General features: G+C 55.0%; 1 protein-coding gene and 1 long non-coding RNA gene across 5 annotated transcripts; both read right to left on the reverse strand.

Annotated features, from left to right (window-relative positions):
• Positions 1-72: 72 nt before the first annotated feature.
• LOC118881983 lies at positions 73-7,050 on the reverse strand. The gene is made up of 3 exons (XR_005016637.1): positions 6,542-7,050; positions 2,371-2,581; positions 73-1,824 (listed from the first exon to the last, which is right to left on the reverse strand). It is a non-coding gene; the product is annotated as an uncharacterized LOC118881983 (long non-coding RNA).
• A 1,557-nt stretch (positions 7,051-8,607) lies between these two features.
• Positions 8,608-17,684, reverse strand: NAGPA (N-acetylglucosamine-1-phosphodiester alpha-N-acetylglucosaminidase). 4 transcript variants are annotated; one of them, XM_036827457.1, is made up of 11 exons: positions 17,542-17,684; positions 16,994-17,452; positions 15,866-16,005; positions 14,780-14,888; positions 13,556-13,684; positions 12,868-13,073; positions 12,716-12,763; positions 11,539-11,667; positions 11,247-11,378; positions 11,098-11,161; positions 8,608-9,538 (listed from the first exon to the last, which is right to left on the reverse strand). In XM_036827457.1, the coding sequence occupies exons 1-11, from the start codon at positions 17,625-17,627 to the stop codon at positions 9,532-9,534; spliced, it is 1,509 nt and encodes a 502-aa protein (XP_036683352.1). In that variant the 5' UTR covers positions 17,628-17,684; the 3' UTR covers positions 8,608-9,531. The 4 variants fall into 4 exon arrangements, with proteins under 4 accessions (XP_036683352.1, XP_036683351.1, XP_036683350.1 ...); XM_036827456.1 differs by having other exon boundaries at positions 8,609-9,590; XM_036827455.1 differs by having other exon boundaries at positions 8,891-9,677; positions 16,994-17,449; positions 17,542-17,673.
• Positions 17,685-17,899: the final 215 nt, after the last annotated feature.

A 17,899-nucleotide genomic window follows, 5' to 3' on the forward strand; every position in this document is an offset into this window, starting at 1 on the left:
CACTCACTTGCATTATCTGCCTGGGAGGGACTTCACTGAAATAGCTCCACAGTCTGGGGCGAGAGACTCAGTGTTAACTTTCATCTCACAGCTTTGCTTACAGTTGGGGTTGTCTCTGGCTGACACCCAGAGTCGCTGGGCCTTGCCCAAGGGGTGAGTTCACAACCACGGGGATGTCACCTCCATGCAAGCTTGGCATGATGGGGCAAGGACCTACTTCCACGCCACCCTCAACCCCATACCTGGAGTAGAGGGAAGGAGCCATCCTCAGAGAACCCCTTCTCCCCACAGAGGGGGAGCCTTGCCCACCCTTAAGGTTTTCAGTTCACTTCTCAGATATAGGAACAAAATCCCAAACTCTGCATCCTGCATTAAGGTGTATGTGTACATGCACGAGGGAGAGAGAGAGGGAGGAAGATTGGAGACATTCTTAAAACTAATTGCTCCCATGTCACCAGGCGTTTATCGCTGGGAGCAATCTGCGGTATTTTCAACTATCTTTAGGTGAATTTCTAGCTTGTCTCTACAAACTAGAAGCATTTTGGGGTAAGCTGCCCTGGCACTCCCCGCACACTTAGTGTCTAGGACTAGCCCCCAGTGAAGGGTGGAGAAGCCTTTCCTTCACTTGAGGTTATAAGTGGCTTTTGACAAGTGGTACCTGGATCTGCTGATTCCAGAGAGGAAGGTCGGCTATCAGCCGTCCAGACTTAGCAGCAGCGATAAGGAGCCTCAGCTCTCTCTTTTTGAGAGCTTGCTCTCCTCCCTCCCTCGGGAAAGCCCCAGCTCAAACAGGTTTAAGCAACAAAGGGAATTCCCTGGCTCCTGTAACTGGGATGGCCGAGGGTGGTGCTTGCTTGCTCCAGGTACGGCCGCATCCAGGAGCCCAGTGTCCTCAGGCTCATGTGCTGATCCTTAGCCTCACCCAGGCCTCTTGGTTCTGCATCACTTTGCATGCTGGCCTGTCCTCTTCTCCACCTGCAGGGGAAGGTGGCTGCCAGCAGCCCCTAGCCTACAACCACAGGGCTCTCAATCTCTAAGCCAGAAAGAGACTCTTTCCATCTCAAATCCCAGAGAAGGCTCTGACTGGCCCTGGGCAAGTCACGTGCTCACTCTTGTGGCCATACTGGCCAAGAGGCTGGGGGTCCTGTGATCGACATTCCCTCCAGAAGCCAACAGTGGAGTAGGGGAGGGCCAGTCACCCAATGGACAAAGGGAGCTGGGCCACAGGAGCAGCAGGTGACCACAGTGGCATCTGCTGTTGTTCTTCTGTGCTGGAGGTCCCTGGGGCCCATGTTGGAGCATCATCAATCAGTAGCCATTCTTCTTACCTTTGGGAGGCTTGGGGTTAAAAATCCAAGGAAGCGCTGCCAAGCTCTTGGCTTCTAAATTTCCCCAGACCCCAGGGCTGGAAGCTCCTTGGCTTGGTTTCTTTCTCCATCTTGTTCATTAACCTATTGTGGCCAGGACAGAAATGGCCCATTAGCAATAGGACCTGCCCAGGCACTGGGTTTAGGAGCCTGGGTCGTAAAATCTCGACAAAGTGTGGTTCAAGCCCCAGCCATCCTTTCACTAGCCGTGTGACCTCCAGCAGGTGACTTAACCTCTCTTTGCCTAAATATCCTTATCTGTAAAATAGGGATAGCAGTGCCTACCTCATTCAGTGGGTTGTAGTGGGATGAAACAAGAGTGGCTGTGAAGTCCTCAGCCTGGCACATGGAAAGCTCTTGATAAGAGTCAGTGGTTATTCTGATTATTTAATGCTTCTCATCCAAAGACTCCAGACTTCCTGTGAGGACAGCCATCACTGTTTTACACACTGTGCATCTGGAGAAAAGTGGGAGGTTGGGATACTAGTTACCTCTGATTTTCCCTTTTTAGAAACTGCTTGTGTTCTCTGGGCACATCCACTCATCTGTAAGAGCATCATTTCAAGTGGTGTTTCCCTCAGCAAGCTACAGAATGTTCTCCCCACGGGTTGAGACTTTTTTTCCTACCCTGCGTCTGGAATTTCTCCCCCCTGTAAAATGAACTGATCACACAGTCTGTTTCAGCCAGGAAAACACGATGTTTCTTGTTCACCTGACCGTTTGCTCCAACCAGAAGCATTAAACGTTTTAGATTTGGATATACCTCTGTTGTCCACTTCCTAGAACCCTGGAGGTTTCCCTGGGTTTGTTCAAGAATTACTCAGCTGTTGTTTAAAAGACTGAAGAGCGTGTTCAACAGGGGTGACAACACCCTCAAGGGGCTGCAGATTGGTTCTTGGGGGGAAGAGGGGGGCACAAAAAAATCACGTTTTTAACATATAAAGCACAAATATAGTGTATTAGTTTCCTAGGGTTGCCGTACCAAATTACCACAAAGTTGTACCTTCAAACAGTAGAAATTGATTCCCTCACAGTCCGGAGGGCAGAAGTCTGAGATGAAGGTGTTGGTAGGGTTGTGTTCCCTCCTAAGGCTTTAGGGGAGGATCCTTCCTGCCTCTTCCAGCCTCTGGAGGCTCCTGGTGTTCCTTGGCTTGTGGCCACATCACTCCAGTCTCTGCCTCTGTCTTTACCTGGCCATCACCTCTTTGTGTCTCCTGTTATATAAGGACACCCAGTCATTGGATTTAGGGCCCATTAAATCCAGGATGATTTCATCTCAAGACCCTTAACCAATTACACTGGCAAGAATGCTGCTTCCACGTAAGGTCACATTCTGAGGTCCTGGGTGGACACGAATTCTGGGGCGACACTATTCAACCCACCACATATGCATACAGTGCATGAACAGACACACGTGCAGTTTTCAGTGTATTAAATGTGGGCCTCTAGGACCCACTCATCACTGCCAACACCGAGTCTTGGGAGTGGGCTCCTGGATTCTACTTGCCAGGTATCCAGGTGAAGGTGAGGGCCCTGCTGTGCATCTTCCTGGGCTGCTCTGCCCTCTCCCCTGGGTTTTACCCAAGTCCCAGAGTTGCATCAGAGGACAGCCAAGTCCTGACATCAGGAGGGGGCAGGGGCCTGTCTGGGGTGGCCCCTGTCCTTCCTGCAAGCTCCCCTGGGACACGGAGTAAGGTGTCACAGGCTTCGTGGGATTCCCTTTTTGGCCGCAGCCGTGTAGCTTGCAGGATCTTAGCTCCCCAACCAGGGATTGAACCCGGGGCCCCAGCAGTGAAAGCGCTGAGTCCTAACCACTGGAAGGGTCCCTTGTTTTGGAGCAGGAGGCCAAGGGCTGTCGGGGGAGCAGAGGAGGTGCGGTTCCTGTGGCTGCGTTAGGCGCCCCCCATCCCCTCCCCCCCACACCCGAGAGGAAGCAATCAGCTGCTGCTTTTCCACTGGTTGCCCAGGAGCTGTTGGGCAGGGGCTCTCAGAACAGCCAGCCGCCATGGCTGTTCCGTGGCGAAGAGCTCCCTGCAGCAGGCGAGCTGGGTGGGGTCAGGTCCCACTGCTGACATCTGGGAGGCCCCTTGGGGTTTCGGTCCAGAGAGGGCAGAACACAACACACACAGCCTCCCTGTGGCCCAGAGGCTTCCTCTGGGACCAATTCTCCCTCCGAGGCCAGGGGGCCTCTGCAAAGGAGGCGGGTCTCAGGGTGCAAGCAGCTCTTGTGGGAGTTTGGGCAGAGCCTGGAAGGAGCTGGAAAGAGCGGGAAGGAAAGGCATGGGGTGGCTCTCAAACTTCTCCCCAGCCCATTTCCCCTCCCCTCCCTTCAGCGCCCACCAAGGCACTGCTGAGAAATGCGGGTCCCCAAAAGGCACAATTTGAAACCCCTGACCTAAGAGTCCTGGAGCCAGGACACAGACCCTTCGAGAATCCAATGAAAGCTGTGGCATCACACTTGAATCCCATTTCCATTTCAGTGCCCCTGAGCCCACCCGTTGACCCCAGGATTGGAATCTTTTTCTGGGGTCTTTCCAGATACTAAAATTAGATAAGGAGCAGCGCAGCAGCTGAGACACATGTCACCATGGCAACTGCCCAACACAAAGAACTCTTGGGGTTCCAAGTCAGGCCCCCAGGACTTCTAGTACACATTCTGTGCCCGGGAGTCTTCCATCACTCCCATGGGGTGGGGAAAGGACACTTGCACTGCCATAACTAGTCCATATTAACCCCCGACCAGCAGTACCGATGACTTAGGCTCCTGTATATTCGTGTCACAGGTGTTCCCCGAACACCACAGGTAGGTACTGGAATCTCAGACACTATTTTGCCTCCTGCTCCATGTCCCATCTAAGCTCTGCAAATTCCCGAGTCCAAAATGTGCCCCTGCTGGGGTGGCATGTCATGAGTTTCAGATTCTTGGGGTTGCCAGAGACCCCAAAATCCAATACAAACGCTCTCAAGCAAAATGGGGATTTACTGGTCCATGTAATTGGGAAGTCCAAGAATGCTTCAGGTATAGCTGGATCCAGGGGATCAAACATCCCCCTTTCTTGTTTGGGTTCTTCTCCATATTGGCATCACTCTCCTCCATGTGGCCCACACCCTGGATGCTGGACAATCCTGGCAGAGTTTCTCACCCCCACTTCCAGCAGAAGTTCCAGGGTGGGCTCTGATTGGCCGATTGGGACAGATGCCTATCTCTGAACCATCCACTGAGACCACCTGGGACTTGCAGGGAGGTGACAGTGCCAGCCAAACCACAAGGATGGAGACTGGGGGAGAGGTATTACCAAAAGGCAACATGAGGGAGGCTCTCGGCTGTGGCTCTCGATGCCCTGCCCACCTTCCCTGGGCAGAGGACACTTGGATATATGAACCTGCAACTCTCTCTCTGATGGCTACCCCTCTCGTGGCTGGAGCATCCCCCCGTCCCTGAGAAGGGCAGACTGGAAGTGCCAGGGGGTTAACCCCCAAGAGCAGTTCTCAACCTGATGAATGCATGTAGGCTGATAAACACCCCCGGTTCCCCGTGAGCAGGTGGCCAACTCCGAGGTGTTCTCTCCACCCCCCAAAGGTCCCAGGGGTTGAGCCTGGCCGCCCACAGTGGGAGCTGCTCACTCAGGCACCATGTACGGGCTGCCTTCCCTTCCCAGACTCACTTTTCTGTCCCCCAGCAGGGCTTCCTGGGGTCGCCTCCCAAATAAACTACTTGCCCTCACATCCTAGTGTCAGGTTCTGCTCCCAGGGGACCCAGCCTAAGAAGGGAAGTTACTGAAAGAAGACAGACTGGATGCTGGGCAAAGATAGATACCAGTGGGTCTTCCCCGGTGGCCCAGTGGTTAGGACTCAGCACTTTCACTGCTGTGGCCTGGGTTCAATCCCTGGTCGGGGAACTAAGATCCTGCAAGCTGCACAGCCTGGCCAAAAAAAAAAAAAATTTAAATAAATAAAATTTAAAAAGATAGATACCTGCTTGTGACAAATTTTTTAAAAATCCAAGGGCCACAGGGAGGGCGAATGTGGGCAGGACTCACATGGCTCAGAGTGTCCTAGGGACCCTCAGGCACGCCACAATGGACCCTCCCCGGCTACTGCTGTGCTCTCTCTGGCCTGGAGTCCACTAGGCCTGTGCCCAGCACTGTAACTCTCCAGCCAGCTGCCAGCACAGCTGAGAACAAAGATGCCCTCAGTGGACGTCAGACCCTTCAAGACAAGGGTTTCCACAGCCTGCTGCCTCAGGACCCCCGGGGGTGCTCCCTGTAGATTCCTTGACTCTCTAACTCCCGCCCCTGAGATTCTGATTCAGTGGGTCATTCTGGGGGAATACATTCAGACCCGCAGCCAGGCTTGGGAGCTGTCTTAGAAATATGCCAAATCGATTCTAAGGTGCCTGGGAACTTGTCTGAGCTCTTGAAACTATTTCCTACCCCTGAACACTGGCGGCAAAACATCAAAGCAGCCCAGGAGTTCATTAAAAGAAAGCAAAATATGGGACTTCCCTGGTAGTCCAGTGGTTAGGACTCTGCGCTGCCGCTGCAGTGGGCATGAGTTCAATCCCTGGTCAGGGAACTAAGATCCTGCATGCCACACAGCGTGGCCAAAAAATAAGTAAATAAAAGCAAAATACAAAACTAAACTTCCAGGTGGAGATGAAACCCAAGGTCCCTGGAGGAACACGTGAACTTGGTTGTTTATATTTCTGGAAGGAGGAATAAAAACCTGTAGCTTTCTCCTGGATCTTTGGACAAGTGGCGGTCAAGTTCCTGGACATGCTGTGAAAGCCACTCCCCTACTTCCTCCAACCTGGTCACAAACTCAGGACAGGGGCTGAGTGAGAAGGGAGAACTTTTGGTGGCTTGGTGGCGGGTATTGTGGGCTGTGGGCTGATGGGTCCACTAGGTGCTTGATGAGATGTGCCCCAGGACGCCGACAGACCCTGGCGTGTGGCACCTACTGTAGGACCCAAACGTCCTGTTCCCTGTAGGGAATGTCGCAGGCTGGCACGGCAGCTCTCCACACCCTGTCTCCAGGGGAGACAAAGACATACAGACCCACAGATGCATCCCTGCAGGAACCTGGAGGCTGGGAGCTGGCCTATGACATTTCACTTCTCTGAACCGAATACTTCCTGTCTAAAGTGAAACTAGACCCATGTTACAGTAGCTCACCTGCAGTGATGGGTTCAGTCAGCCTCCTGCATTCATGTTCCTTTGCAGCTTTTCATCAAGGGGTGAAGCTTCAAGAGGCTTCACATCTCTCGCTGGATCCCCATCTCCACGTTCATCCCAAGCGTGAGCCAGCCTCCTGGAGGATGACACCACGCGGACCAGAGCTATGTCCTCAGCTGTGGCCACCCCAGACCAGGCCCCAGCTGGCCCATTAGCTGATGGCAGGCACATAAGTGAGCCCAGCTAGACTCACTGATCCTAGCCCAGATCAACAGAATCAGCCAGCTGACCTTAGAAACACAAGAAACAATTATTTTTCATGAGAAGCAATGACTGGTTGTTTAAAGCCACCAGTTCTGGGCTCGTTTTCTGCACAGCACTAGGTAACCGCTAAGTTACAGTCCAAGATCAAGGTGCTGGCAGATTCCACTCTTGGTGAGGGCCCGCTTCCTGGCTTGTAGACGGCCATCCTCTCACCGTGTGTTCTCACAGCGTTGTCCTTTTGTGTGCACGCGGAGATGGTGCTCTCCTGCCTCCTTTTTTTTTTTTTTTTTAATATTTATGTATTTATTTATTTATGGCTGTGTTGGGTCTTTGTTTCTGTGCGAGGGCTTTCTCTAGTTGTGGCAAGCGGGGGCCACTCTTCATCGCGGTGCACGGGCCTCTCACTGTCGCGGCCTCTCTTGTTGCGGAGCACAAGCTCCAGATGCGCAGGCTCAGTAGCTGTGGCTCTCAGGCCTAGTTGCTCCGCGGCATGTGGGATCTTCCCAGACCAGGGCTCGAACCCGTGTCCCCTGCATTGGCAGGCAGATGCTCAACCACTGCGCCACCAGGGAAGCCCTCCTCCTCTTCTTATAAGGGCACCACCCTCATGACCTCATCTAAGCCTAATTTAATTAAACCAAAGGCCCCACCTCCAAATACCATCACATCGGGAGTTAGGGCTTCAACATACAAACCTTGGGGGGACGCAAACATTCAGTCCATCACATGCCTGGATCTATTTGAGGACCTGCTGGAAACAGCAGCACCTCCCCCACCTCCCCTCCCCGCAAATCTTCTAAGCACACAGTGTGATATATATTCATGGGGCAGGGTGTCTCCAGGCACTTCCTAAAGACCCTTCGAGGCCACAAGTCACAAACTCTAATACTCGCAGGGATGCGGGTCACAGGCGAGGGAAGCCAGCTGCCGGGGCTGTTCTGAGCTGGAGAGGACAGACCCAGACCGCACCAGCCATTCTCAGCTCGGACAAGTCATTGCCTCCTTGCTGCGGCAGGAGGGCATCAGCTGGGGCTTCGAGCTCTCTCTTTCTTTTAAAGAGAAACCAGAGGACTTCCCTCGTGGTGCAGGGGTTAAGAATCCGCCTGCCAATGCAGGGGACATGGGTTCAAGCCCTTGTCTGGGAAGATCCCACATGCCGCGGAGGAACTAAGCCCGTGCGTCACAACTACTGAGCCTGCGCTCTAGAGCCCGCGAGCCACAACTACTGAAGCCCGTGTGCCTAGAGCCCGTGCTCCGCAACAAGAGAAGCCACTGCAGTGAAAAGCCCGCGCACCACAACAAAGCGTAGCCCCCGCTTGCCGCAACAAGAGAAAGCCCGTGCGCAGCAACGAAGATCCAACGCTGCCAAAAATAAATAAATGAATATATTTATTAAAAAAAAAAGGGCTTCCCTGGTGGCGCAGTGGTTGAGAATCTGCCTGCTAATGCAGGGGACACGGGTTCGAGCCCTGGTCTGGGAAGATCCCACATGCCACGGAGCAGCTGGGCCCGTGAGCCACAACTACTGAGCATGCGCATCTGGAGCCTGTGCCCCGCAACGGGAGGGGCCGCGATAGTGAAAGGCCCGCGCACCGCGATGAAGAGCGGTCCCCGCACCGCGATGAACAGTGGTCCCCACTTGCCGCAACTAGAGAAAGCCCTCGCACGAACCGAAGACCCAACACAGCCAAAAATAAATAAATAAATAAATAAATAAAAAAGAGAAACCAGAGAACTGGAGTTAACCTCTTGACTTTTAAGCGTTGGTAACTAATTTAAATTCTACTAAAACATGGTGCGGACTAAACTTTTCTCTTTCAAAGTGTGGTCCAGACACCTGCAGCCATCACCTGGGAGCTCAGTGAGACCTGCAGACTCTCAGGCTCCAGCCCAGGCCAGAATCTGCATTTTTAGCGAGCTCTTCCAGGTGACTCGAGTACACTTTAAAGTGAGAACCCCTGGATTAAACAAAATAGATAAGGGAGCTGGACATGCCCCTGACTCAGGTTAAGCAGCCCCACCTGTCAAAATCTAGGGGTCCCTCAATTCCACGATTCCGCATTCGGATGCCGCTCCAGGGGTCCTTTTATTGTATCAATTTATTCAAGTGGTAGAAAAACCCTCTGGGTGGCAGGACAAAATAGAGAGCCTGTAAACATGATTTCACCCCTCTTCCCTTTAAGGAGCTGCCCGTGACAGGAAATAGAATTCTAGTTGGCAAGTTCGGTGATGAGGTCTGTGAAAAAGGGTCCCCTGATGTGGCCATAGTCTCTTCACCCCATCCGAGGGGGCTGGCTGGACCCTGCCACTTGGCCACGGTTCGGTCATCATGAGTTCCACTGGCAGCGGCCCCTGCCTCCGGAGGCCGGAGGCTCTTTGGCAGCAGCGGGGCAGGCCCTTGGGGGACAGGCCTCGTGAACAGCAGGCACAGGCAGGCGGGGAAGGAAGCAGAGTCTCTCCAGGGCGCGCTGCATTGCTAGGGCTGCATGTGCCACGGCAGGCGGCCAGGTGAGGGGCTGAGGCACAGGTGCTGTCAGAAGCCTGGCTTGGCATGTGGGTCGAGACCACCCAGATGGTCAGAGGCCTTGGAACTTACCCTGCAGAAGCCAGAGCTCATGGAAACGAGCCTCCAGAACAGGTCGTGACAGGCAGCTGGAGGCTTCAGTCCTTGAAGGGGTTACAGGTGTCACCTGCTGGCTCCTTCTCAGCAGCCGGGAGCTCCCCGTTCATCTCCTGCAGTGGGTGGTACACATAGGCCCCATCCAGGTGCCGGCTCCTCGCTGCCCTTGAGCCGAGGAATAAGGACACGTTTGCCACCGTGCTGATCAGCAGAAGGAAAACCAGGGCCAAGGTGATGGCCAGCCAGGTGGTCCTGGGGGCAGGAGAGAAACCCCGAACGGGGACACTGTTGGGCGATTCGGGCTGGGGGTGTGCTGGAGGGGCTCCCTCCCTCCCCTCACTTGGCTCCTCCTCCCAGAACACGGGCACAGGGTCAGGGGCCTCCAGGGACCACACAGGAACTGTCGAGGAACAAACGGGCCCGGTGGGGTGGGGGGCACACTCCACGCATGTTCGGGAGCAGCGGGGACAGCTGTTATGTGCGACTAAGGCCGGTGCGGCCACATCTCCTGATATTTCAAGAGCAGCCGTGGGGAAAAAAAAAGACTTTTACGTGAACGTTACTGAGTTTCAGATGTTGCTAATAAGTGTTAATCTCAATGGGTACAGGCCACATATAATTCAGCTGGGGACCTAATCTGCCCCAGGAGGCAGCGGTTTGCATTCTGTGCTTCCGGGGATGTTGACAACAGAGGCTGGGTTTTCTCCAGGGACCTCAAAGCACACAGAACAGGGAGGACCCGCACCCCTTCCTCCAAGGCAGGGAGCTGGCGGGGACGGGTGGGGCCCTTCAGTGATCTTTTTTCCTTCACGCGAGTCTTTGTCTGAAGCCCTCAACGCAAAAGCAGACTGCTCGGGCAGCAGGGCCTGCAGCCGTGCCCCTCAGCACCCCATGGCTCCCCTTCCCTCACTGCAGGACCACGTGGTCTCACACCCGAGGAGCCTGAGCTTGGGGTGCAGGGCTCCCAGGAACCACTGTCCCTGCTGCGCTGCATTTCCCAGCACACTTCCAGGATTTTCCTCCAGGCCCCACCCGACTCACAGGGTCAGGACCTCCAGGAGGGATCTGGGATCTGCATTTGTGATGAGCTCCCAGGTGCTGCCTCCAGGACAAGGCCAAGGGGCTTTTCATTCACACCTACACCTGCTTCCCACTTTGAGGGGATGGGGCTGGGCAGGGCACCCAGGGGGCTATGGGACGTGAGAACCATGAGAAGAGAGGTTCTCCAAGTGGGGCTCTCAGACCAACAGCATTGGTTCTTGAACCCAGCTCTCTCTTTTAATACACTCCCCTGGAGGTCAAGTTGAAGACCCCCTGCACTAGAAAATAAAGACCCAACACGAGGGATGAACACCCCCAGGTGTCAGAGAAATGACATGAACTGCTCAGGGCCTCGTGCTTCTTGCACCGGAAGCTGAGAAAAAAGCCCACACCCTGCCCCCTAGATTCCACTGGGGTGGTGGCCAGGGTCCTTCTCGGCATCTCCCTGGACAGCACAGGTGGCTGCGAGCATCACCTAGGACTCTCCCTGTGCTTATGTCAGAGAATTGTCATCTGGTGCCCAGTTGCCACTTCCTAGCCCTGCCCAGGCCCTGAGCGGAGGCCACGCCTCGAAGGCAAAGGGAGGGGGGATTCCTCCCACCCCTGCAGCAGCTCCCAGAAAAGCACCTACCTGGTGAAAAGGGAAAGTTCTCCTGCCTGCAGGGTGTCCTCGGGTGGCGGGAGACACTGTTTCACTGCAAGATGCCAGGGAGAGGCTGAAGGTTGGGAGAGGAGGGGTCTGCCCCATACTGTCCCCGGGGAGCCTGGGAGGGGCCGTACCTCGGGAGAGGATGCTGTTCAAGGTGCGTGACCAGGCGAGGCTGCAGTTGCCGGTCTGGGGGTCGCAGGGACACTGGTGCTCACACTTGCAAGGGCTCTGGCAGCCTGGCCCGTACCAGCCAAGGGGACACTCTGCAGGGAGGAGCCAGGAGGACAGAGGTGGAGGCCTCGGTGGCAGGGCCTCTCTCTGCACTGCCGGATGGGCCCAGGGGTGTGCTGAGCTGAGCTGATGCAGAAGCATCCCCTGGGCAGGGCTCCCTCCTGGCTGAGTCAGGGGCCCCTTCCAGCTTACCCTGCACACAGATGTCTCCAGTGAAGCCAGGGGGACAGGCGCAGGTCCCCCGAACTGGGTCACAGGTGGCTCCATTATGACACTGACACTTCTTGGCACAGTCCTCCCCGAAGGAGCCGTTGGTGCACGCTGGGATGGAGGAAGCAGGGCCTTTGCAAAATCTGGTCCTGCCCCCCAACCCCACCCCAGGCTGAGGCCAACGGGATTGCAAACGCATCTCTCTTGCCCCAAGTGGCCCTGTAGGTTCACATGTTCTTCCAACAGATAGTTCTGGAGAAGTTGGTACGTGGCAGGCCCCGAGGCTGTGGTCTCATGGAGGGCAGGCAGCCAGCAAGCCAGAAAACAGGTGTCAAAGGACAAGGGAGGACACACGCTGGAGGGACGGGACCGAGTGTGGCAGCAGCAAAGCACTGAGGAGGTGGGGCGGGGAGGCCTCTGAGGACCTGACACTGAGGCTTGGAGAGCAGGGCGTGTCTGGAGCCCCCAGGGCCTGGCAGGTCATGCTGAGGAGTTCAAATTTTTCACTCAGAGCCAAAGAAAGCCACTAAGGGTTTAAGCTATGGAGGGTTAAAACTGCGTTGAGCTGTGTCCTCCCAAAGATATGTTCTAATCTCCAGAACCTGTGAATGTGAGCTTATTTGAAAATAGCGTCTTTGCAGATGCAATTAAGTTAAGAATCTTGAAATGAGAACATCCTGCACTTAAGGTGGACCCAAGTCCAGTGGCCTGGGGTCCTTGTAAGAGGACAGAGCGGGAGACTGGAGACAGACAGGGGAGAAGGCTGTGCCTGTGAAGTCAGAGGCAGAGATGGGGGTGATGCAGCCACCAGCCCAGGAATGCACGGGGCCCCCAGAAGCTGGAAGAGGCAGGAAGGACCCTCCCCCAGACCTTCCAGTGCCAGTGCAGCCCTAATGGACCCCTTGATTCTGGAGTTCCGGCCTCCAGAACTGTGAGAGAATGAAGTAGTGTTTTAAGCCTGAGTTGGCGGAATCTGTCGCAGCAGCCCCAGGACACTAATACAGTGAGATTTACACGTGAGGCAAAAGCATGAGACAAGAGGGAAGCGACTTGCAGACCAGGGGGCAGGGATAAAGGCAGCTGAGGCTCGCAGCTGCCAGGCTCACCCTCTCCCGTGTGCCCGGGGGGCCAGGGAGGAGGCTGGCCTGGTGGCTTTTACCTTCACTGCAGTTGGACCCTGTCCATCCAGCTTCGCAGCGGCAGCCGGCTGCCAAGACAAGACCGAGAAGGTCAGGTGAGGGCCCGGGCAGGGCTGGGGCAGTGAGAGCGGGGAGCCCGGGCTGGAGCTGCCTCCCAAAGAGCCCCACTCACTCTCCGTGCAGAGCCCATGCTGGCTGCAGTTGGCGGGGCCACAGTCCAGCTCGCTGCAGGCAGCGCCCCGCCAGAAGCGCCCCGTGCACTGGCAGCGCCCCTCCACGCAAGTCCCGTGACCGTTGCAGTCAGACGGCTGGCAGCGGGGCTCGTGCACACACACCACGGTGGACACGCGGCGAGGACAGCGCCACATGTTGTCCTGGCTGCAGAGGAAACAGGAGTGTGAAGAGAGGATGAAGTGCTGGCCACCCCAGCAACCCCTCAAACCCCCCCACTGCAGCCCCTGAGGGCTGCCTTTCCCTGCCTCTCTTCATTATCCCTTCTCCAGCCTTTTACAGGTTCTTCCCACCCCCAACAATCCCTTCCACCCCAGGGCCTTTGCACATGCTCTCCTATGCCCAGAAGGCTCTCCCACGCCCATCTAGCCCCTCATCCTCCAGATCTCAGCTCATGCTTCACTATCCTCAGGTCTTTCCTGACCAATCACCCCCTTCCATCGGCCTGGGCAGTGTTGGTACGCTACATATACTTCCTGTAAGCAGCGAGAAGCAGGGGTCTTGGCTCCTCCTGCTCTCTGCTGAATCCCCAGAGCTGGGCACAGAGTAGGTACTCGATATTTGTCGAATGAGACAGTCGGGGACAAGCTTGGCCTTGGACCTCAACAAGGGGGCTCTCGTATGCTTACCAGTGATCGGACGGGTAACTGGCCAAGGTCCCGTTGAGCACGAAGGTGGCAGAGCCCCCTCCATCCAGGTTGATGGCATTGACCACGTTCTGTTTCAGCAGGAACTCCGCCATCTCCCACAGGTTAATGCTGCGGCACAAGACCAGTGCTACTGACCTTGCCACAGCCGTTAATGTGGCAATTCTGGGTTAATGCATCTTACTTTCCACAGTGAACAGTATCACACACCCGCTATGGCAGGCAAATTTCTAAGTGCCCCGCCAAAGGTGTCCTGTCCCAATCCCGGGAAACTATGACTATAACAAGAGATCACTCTCCTGATCATGTTATGATACATGGCACAGCTGTCTGCAAATGGGCACACTGTCCTGGATTACCTGGGTGGCCCCAATGGAATCACAGGAGCCCTTAAAAGCAGAGAGCTTTCTATGGCTGAGGCAGAAAAGGAAGTGAGAGAGATTGGAAATACAAGGGGATTAGATGGATTTGACACACCTTTTGCAGCCAGAAGATGTACAAGAGGAGGGTATATACATAAGGGGGAATGTGGGCAGCCTCATGAGTGGAGAGGCCCCCAGCCAGCAATGACACAAAGACCTCAGTCCTACAACTCCAAGGAACTGTATTCTGCCAACAACCTGAATGAGCTGGGAAGAGGATTCTTCCCCAGAAGCTCCAGATAAGCACCCTGCCTGGCCAACAGCTGGATTTTGTCTATGGGGCACCCTGAACAGAGAACTCAGTTGGGCCCCCCCCACCCACTGACTCCTGACCTACAGAGCTTTGATCTAACAACTCAGTGCTGCCTGTGCTAATTTGTTACACAGCAACAGCAGACTAGCACACTCACTTTACAGAGGAGGAAACAGCAGCTCAGAGAGGTCAAATGACTTGTCTATGGCCACAGAGCCAGCAGATGGCCGAGCTAGGACTGGAACCGAGGTCTACTCCCAGCTAACTTTGTGATAATTTCCTTTCACCCAATCAGAGCTCAGGAGAGATGAGGCCCTAAGTTGGCAAGACTGAGAGCAAGTGTGTGGAAGATGATGAGTTCTTGGAAGTGGGACAGATCTAGGGACCCTCTGCCTGTGGGAAGACAGGGAACAGATGGGTGCGAACATCCCCAGGGAACAGCTGGAGGTCAGAAGGGCAGCTGCTGGTGGGCAGAAGTTCCTCAGAGCAGGACTCAGCCCAGGCCTAGAGGCCCTGGCTCACAGCACTCACCCCCGCTGCTCCGTCTGCCCGTCCACGTGGAAGAGCACCAGCTGCCCCTCCCGGTCGTGGCCCACGGCTGTCCTGGCTGACATCACGTTCACAAATTTGCTGAAGGAACCTGAAGGAGAGGCAGCCTGGCTGATCACCTGGCCCTTCGGGAGGCCTACTAAGCTCTGCCTGCCACTTCCTGCCAGTCCCTCTCCACAGAAACACCACTCTCCACCTCCAGGTCTATGCATGCAACATCTCCCTTCCCATGCCCCGCCCCAGTCAGTCTCCACAGAGTAGCCAAAGGGCTGTTCTTCAATGTAAACCAAGATCAAACTCCAGGCGAAAACGCTCCAACAGCCTCCACTGTCCTTAGAACAAAATCCAAATGCCTTACCAAGGCCTGGCATGACCTCCTTAGCCTGCTTCTTCTACCTCATCTCCTGGGGGCCCAACCCTCTGAACACCCTGCAGCCACTTTCTACTTCTGGCTGGACTGCACTTCTCCCCAGCTCTTCCCATGGCTTGCGCCTTCTGATCTAAGTCACCTCCTCCATGAGGCCTTCCCTGACTGCACAGTCTAAAACAGCCCATTTCCACATCAGGGCCATGGGGAACCTTCCCTGTCCCAGTATTCCATATCCCAGTGGTTCTCAAAATCGAATGTCAATCAGAATCACACAGGGGGCTCCTTAGAACACACACTCTTGGGCCTCACCCCCAGGGATTCTGATTCTGTAGTGTTGAGGCACAGGGGTAGGGGCTAAAGTTTTGCATTTATAACAGGCTCCTCGGTGATGCTGATGCTGCTGGTCCACAGACATTTTAGAAACACTTCTCTATTCTCTTGTCCATAGCTCCTTTCCTCCAACTTTTCTTTCTTAGTACTTACCACTTCTTTTCAGTATATTTATATCTATTTCCTTTCTTATATATTCCACAAAGCAGGGATCTTACCTGCTTTAATCCCCACTGATCCCCAATACCTAGAATAGTACTTGTTGAAAGACTTCCCCGACCACCCCACCGTCCTGGTTTTCAAGAGGCTTGTTGCCAACACCCCCACTCATCACCCACATCTCATCATACTCACTGCCCCTCCCCCACCTGTCTCCTGTGTCTCATCGCACTCAGCAGCCTGACTCTCGTTAATGTAGATGCTTCCATTGCGAATCAGCCACACGACCCCGCTCAGCAGCTGCACAAATGGATTCTTAGTGTCCAGCACCTCCTCTTCAGACAGGTACCTGGACACAGGGAAGGCATGAGATTCAGTCAAAAGCAGTGGCAGCTGCAGGTAGTGCCCTCCCCCCCAACTACCCCCGCCCGCCCCACCGCCTGGCTACTTGATTCCTCCTCATGCCCAGGAACCTGCCTGGTCCTGGAAGCAATCTTTGCAAACAGTCCGCACATCCCAATCTCCACTTCATTTAACAGAAACAACCATCCCCAACAGATCACAAGTCCACCTATGGCCCTCAATCTCTCAGGCCGTCACCCCAGCCAAACTACCATCTGATACCTGCAACAGCCTCTTAATTGGCCTCCTTGCTTCTACTACGGCCCAACCAGCCTAGTATCCAGCAGGGTCAGAGCAAGCTTTTAAATGACCAAATTCAAAATAAATAAATTACCAAAATCGGTCCTGTCCTCCTCTGACATTTTGCTCCTTCCTTCAGTCCCTCACACACACCAAGCCCCTCTGCACCTCTGAGCCTTAGTGCTTGCTGTTTCTTCTGACTGCAATGCTCTTCCTCCAGTTCTGACTCTGGCTGACTTGTGATTAATTTTCATGTCTCAACTCAAAGGTCACCTCCTCAAACAAGTCTTTCCTGATCACTTTCCCGAAACTCAACACTCTATTTACAATCTGTTCATTACTTCACTGCACATACATAATTTGAATTAACTTAATTATCTCCCTGGGTTTTGTTTATTTTTCCTAGTAATGGGGGGGGGGGGAGTGTCCTTTTTTGAAGACCAAAGACTGTGCTTTTTCACAGCTATATCTCCAGTACACAGCACATTGACCGACACAAAGCAAGCGCTACACGATACTGGGAAATGAATAAACTCTACAAGGAAGGCATTACTTTCCCCATCCTGAAGATGAGAAAACGGAGGCTCAGTCTGGTTAGGGGACTTGAACACGGCGGCACGGCTACACCTCAACTCTCAGGCCCTGTGCTCTAGAATCTAGGGCCTAGACAGTCACGGGACTACCTGCCTCCTCACCCGGTGACCAGGGTCCCGTCGCGGCGGATCCCGAACTGCGCGTTCTGCAGCCCCCCGGCGCTGCTCACCCGCCGCCCGTCGCTCACAACGTTCCCCAAGCACTCGCCCGTGTCCATGCGGAAGAAGCCGCCATTCTGGGCGACGCTGCAGCCGGCCGCCCGCGCCGTCTCCTCCACGGTGGCGCGGCGCCTTGAAGCGCAGCCGCCGGGCTCGCCGGGCTCCAGCACCGAGAAGGTGCGCAGGGGCTCGGCGGCCCGCGTCAGGTGGCCGGCCACCGCGCGGTCTGCGAAGTGCGAGACGAAGATGCGTACGGCGGGACCGCGGGCACCGGGGTTTGAGGGGGACGGCGGCCAGCTCTCGTGCTCGCGGCTGCCGGCGCGCACCCTTGTGCAGTCCCGGGCAGAGCGCGCCCGCGGGCGGGAGTAAGGCAGCAGCAAGTCATCGTCGCGGGAGGCCCTACTGGGATGGGGCAGACGTGAGCTCGCAGTGCTGTGCCCGGGTCTGGGGGAACCCCCCCAACGAGGCTTGCCCCCGGCAGCTGTACTCACCCCGAGCCGAGGTCGCCGGACGCCTCACCGAGGAAGCCGCGCAGTGAAATGAAGACGAGAAGGCAGCGACCCATGGAGGCCGCCATATTGGACTCGGGCCTCCGGTCATGTGGGCCCACCCCACATGACTCAGGACTTCTGGTGGCAGCTTTTAGCTCTGAGTTGCTTATACTTTTTTGGAAATCCCGAGATCGCTTCCTGTAATTTACTATGTTATTTTAGAAGGGGCGGGCGCTGGGGTGGCGGGAAGTTTTTACGTTGATGTAATTTGAAGTCTATGGAAAGTTAAAAAAAGTAGTATAAAGAATTCTCGTATACTTTTTACTTATCTTTACCAATTGTTAACGTTTGCGCTTTA

Source organism: Balaenoptera musculus, chromosome 15 (genome assembly GCF_009873245.2).
Source record: "Balaenoptera musculus isolate JJ_BM4_2016_0621 chromosome 15, mBalMus1.pri.v3, whole genome shotgun sequence".
NCBI classification, from domain to species: Eukaryota; Metazoa; Chordata; class Mammalia; order Artiodactyla; family Balaenopteridae; genus Balaenoptera; species Balaenoptera musculus.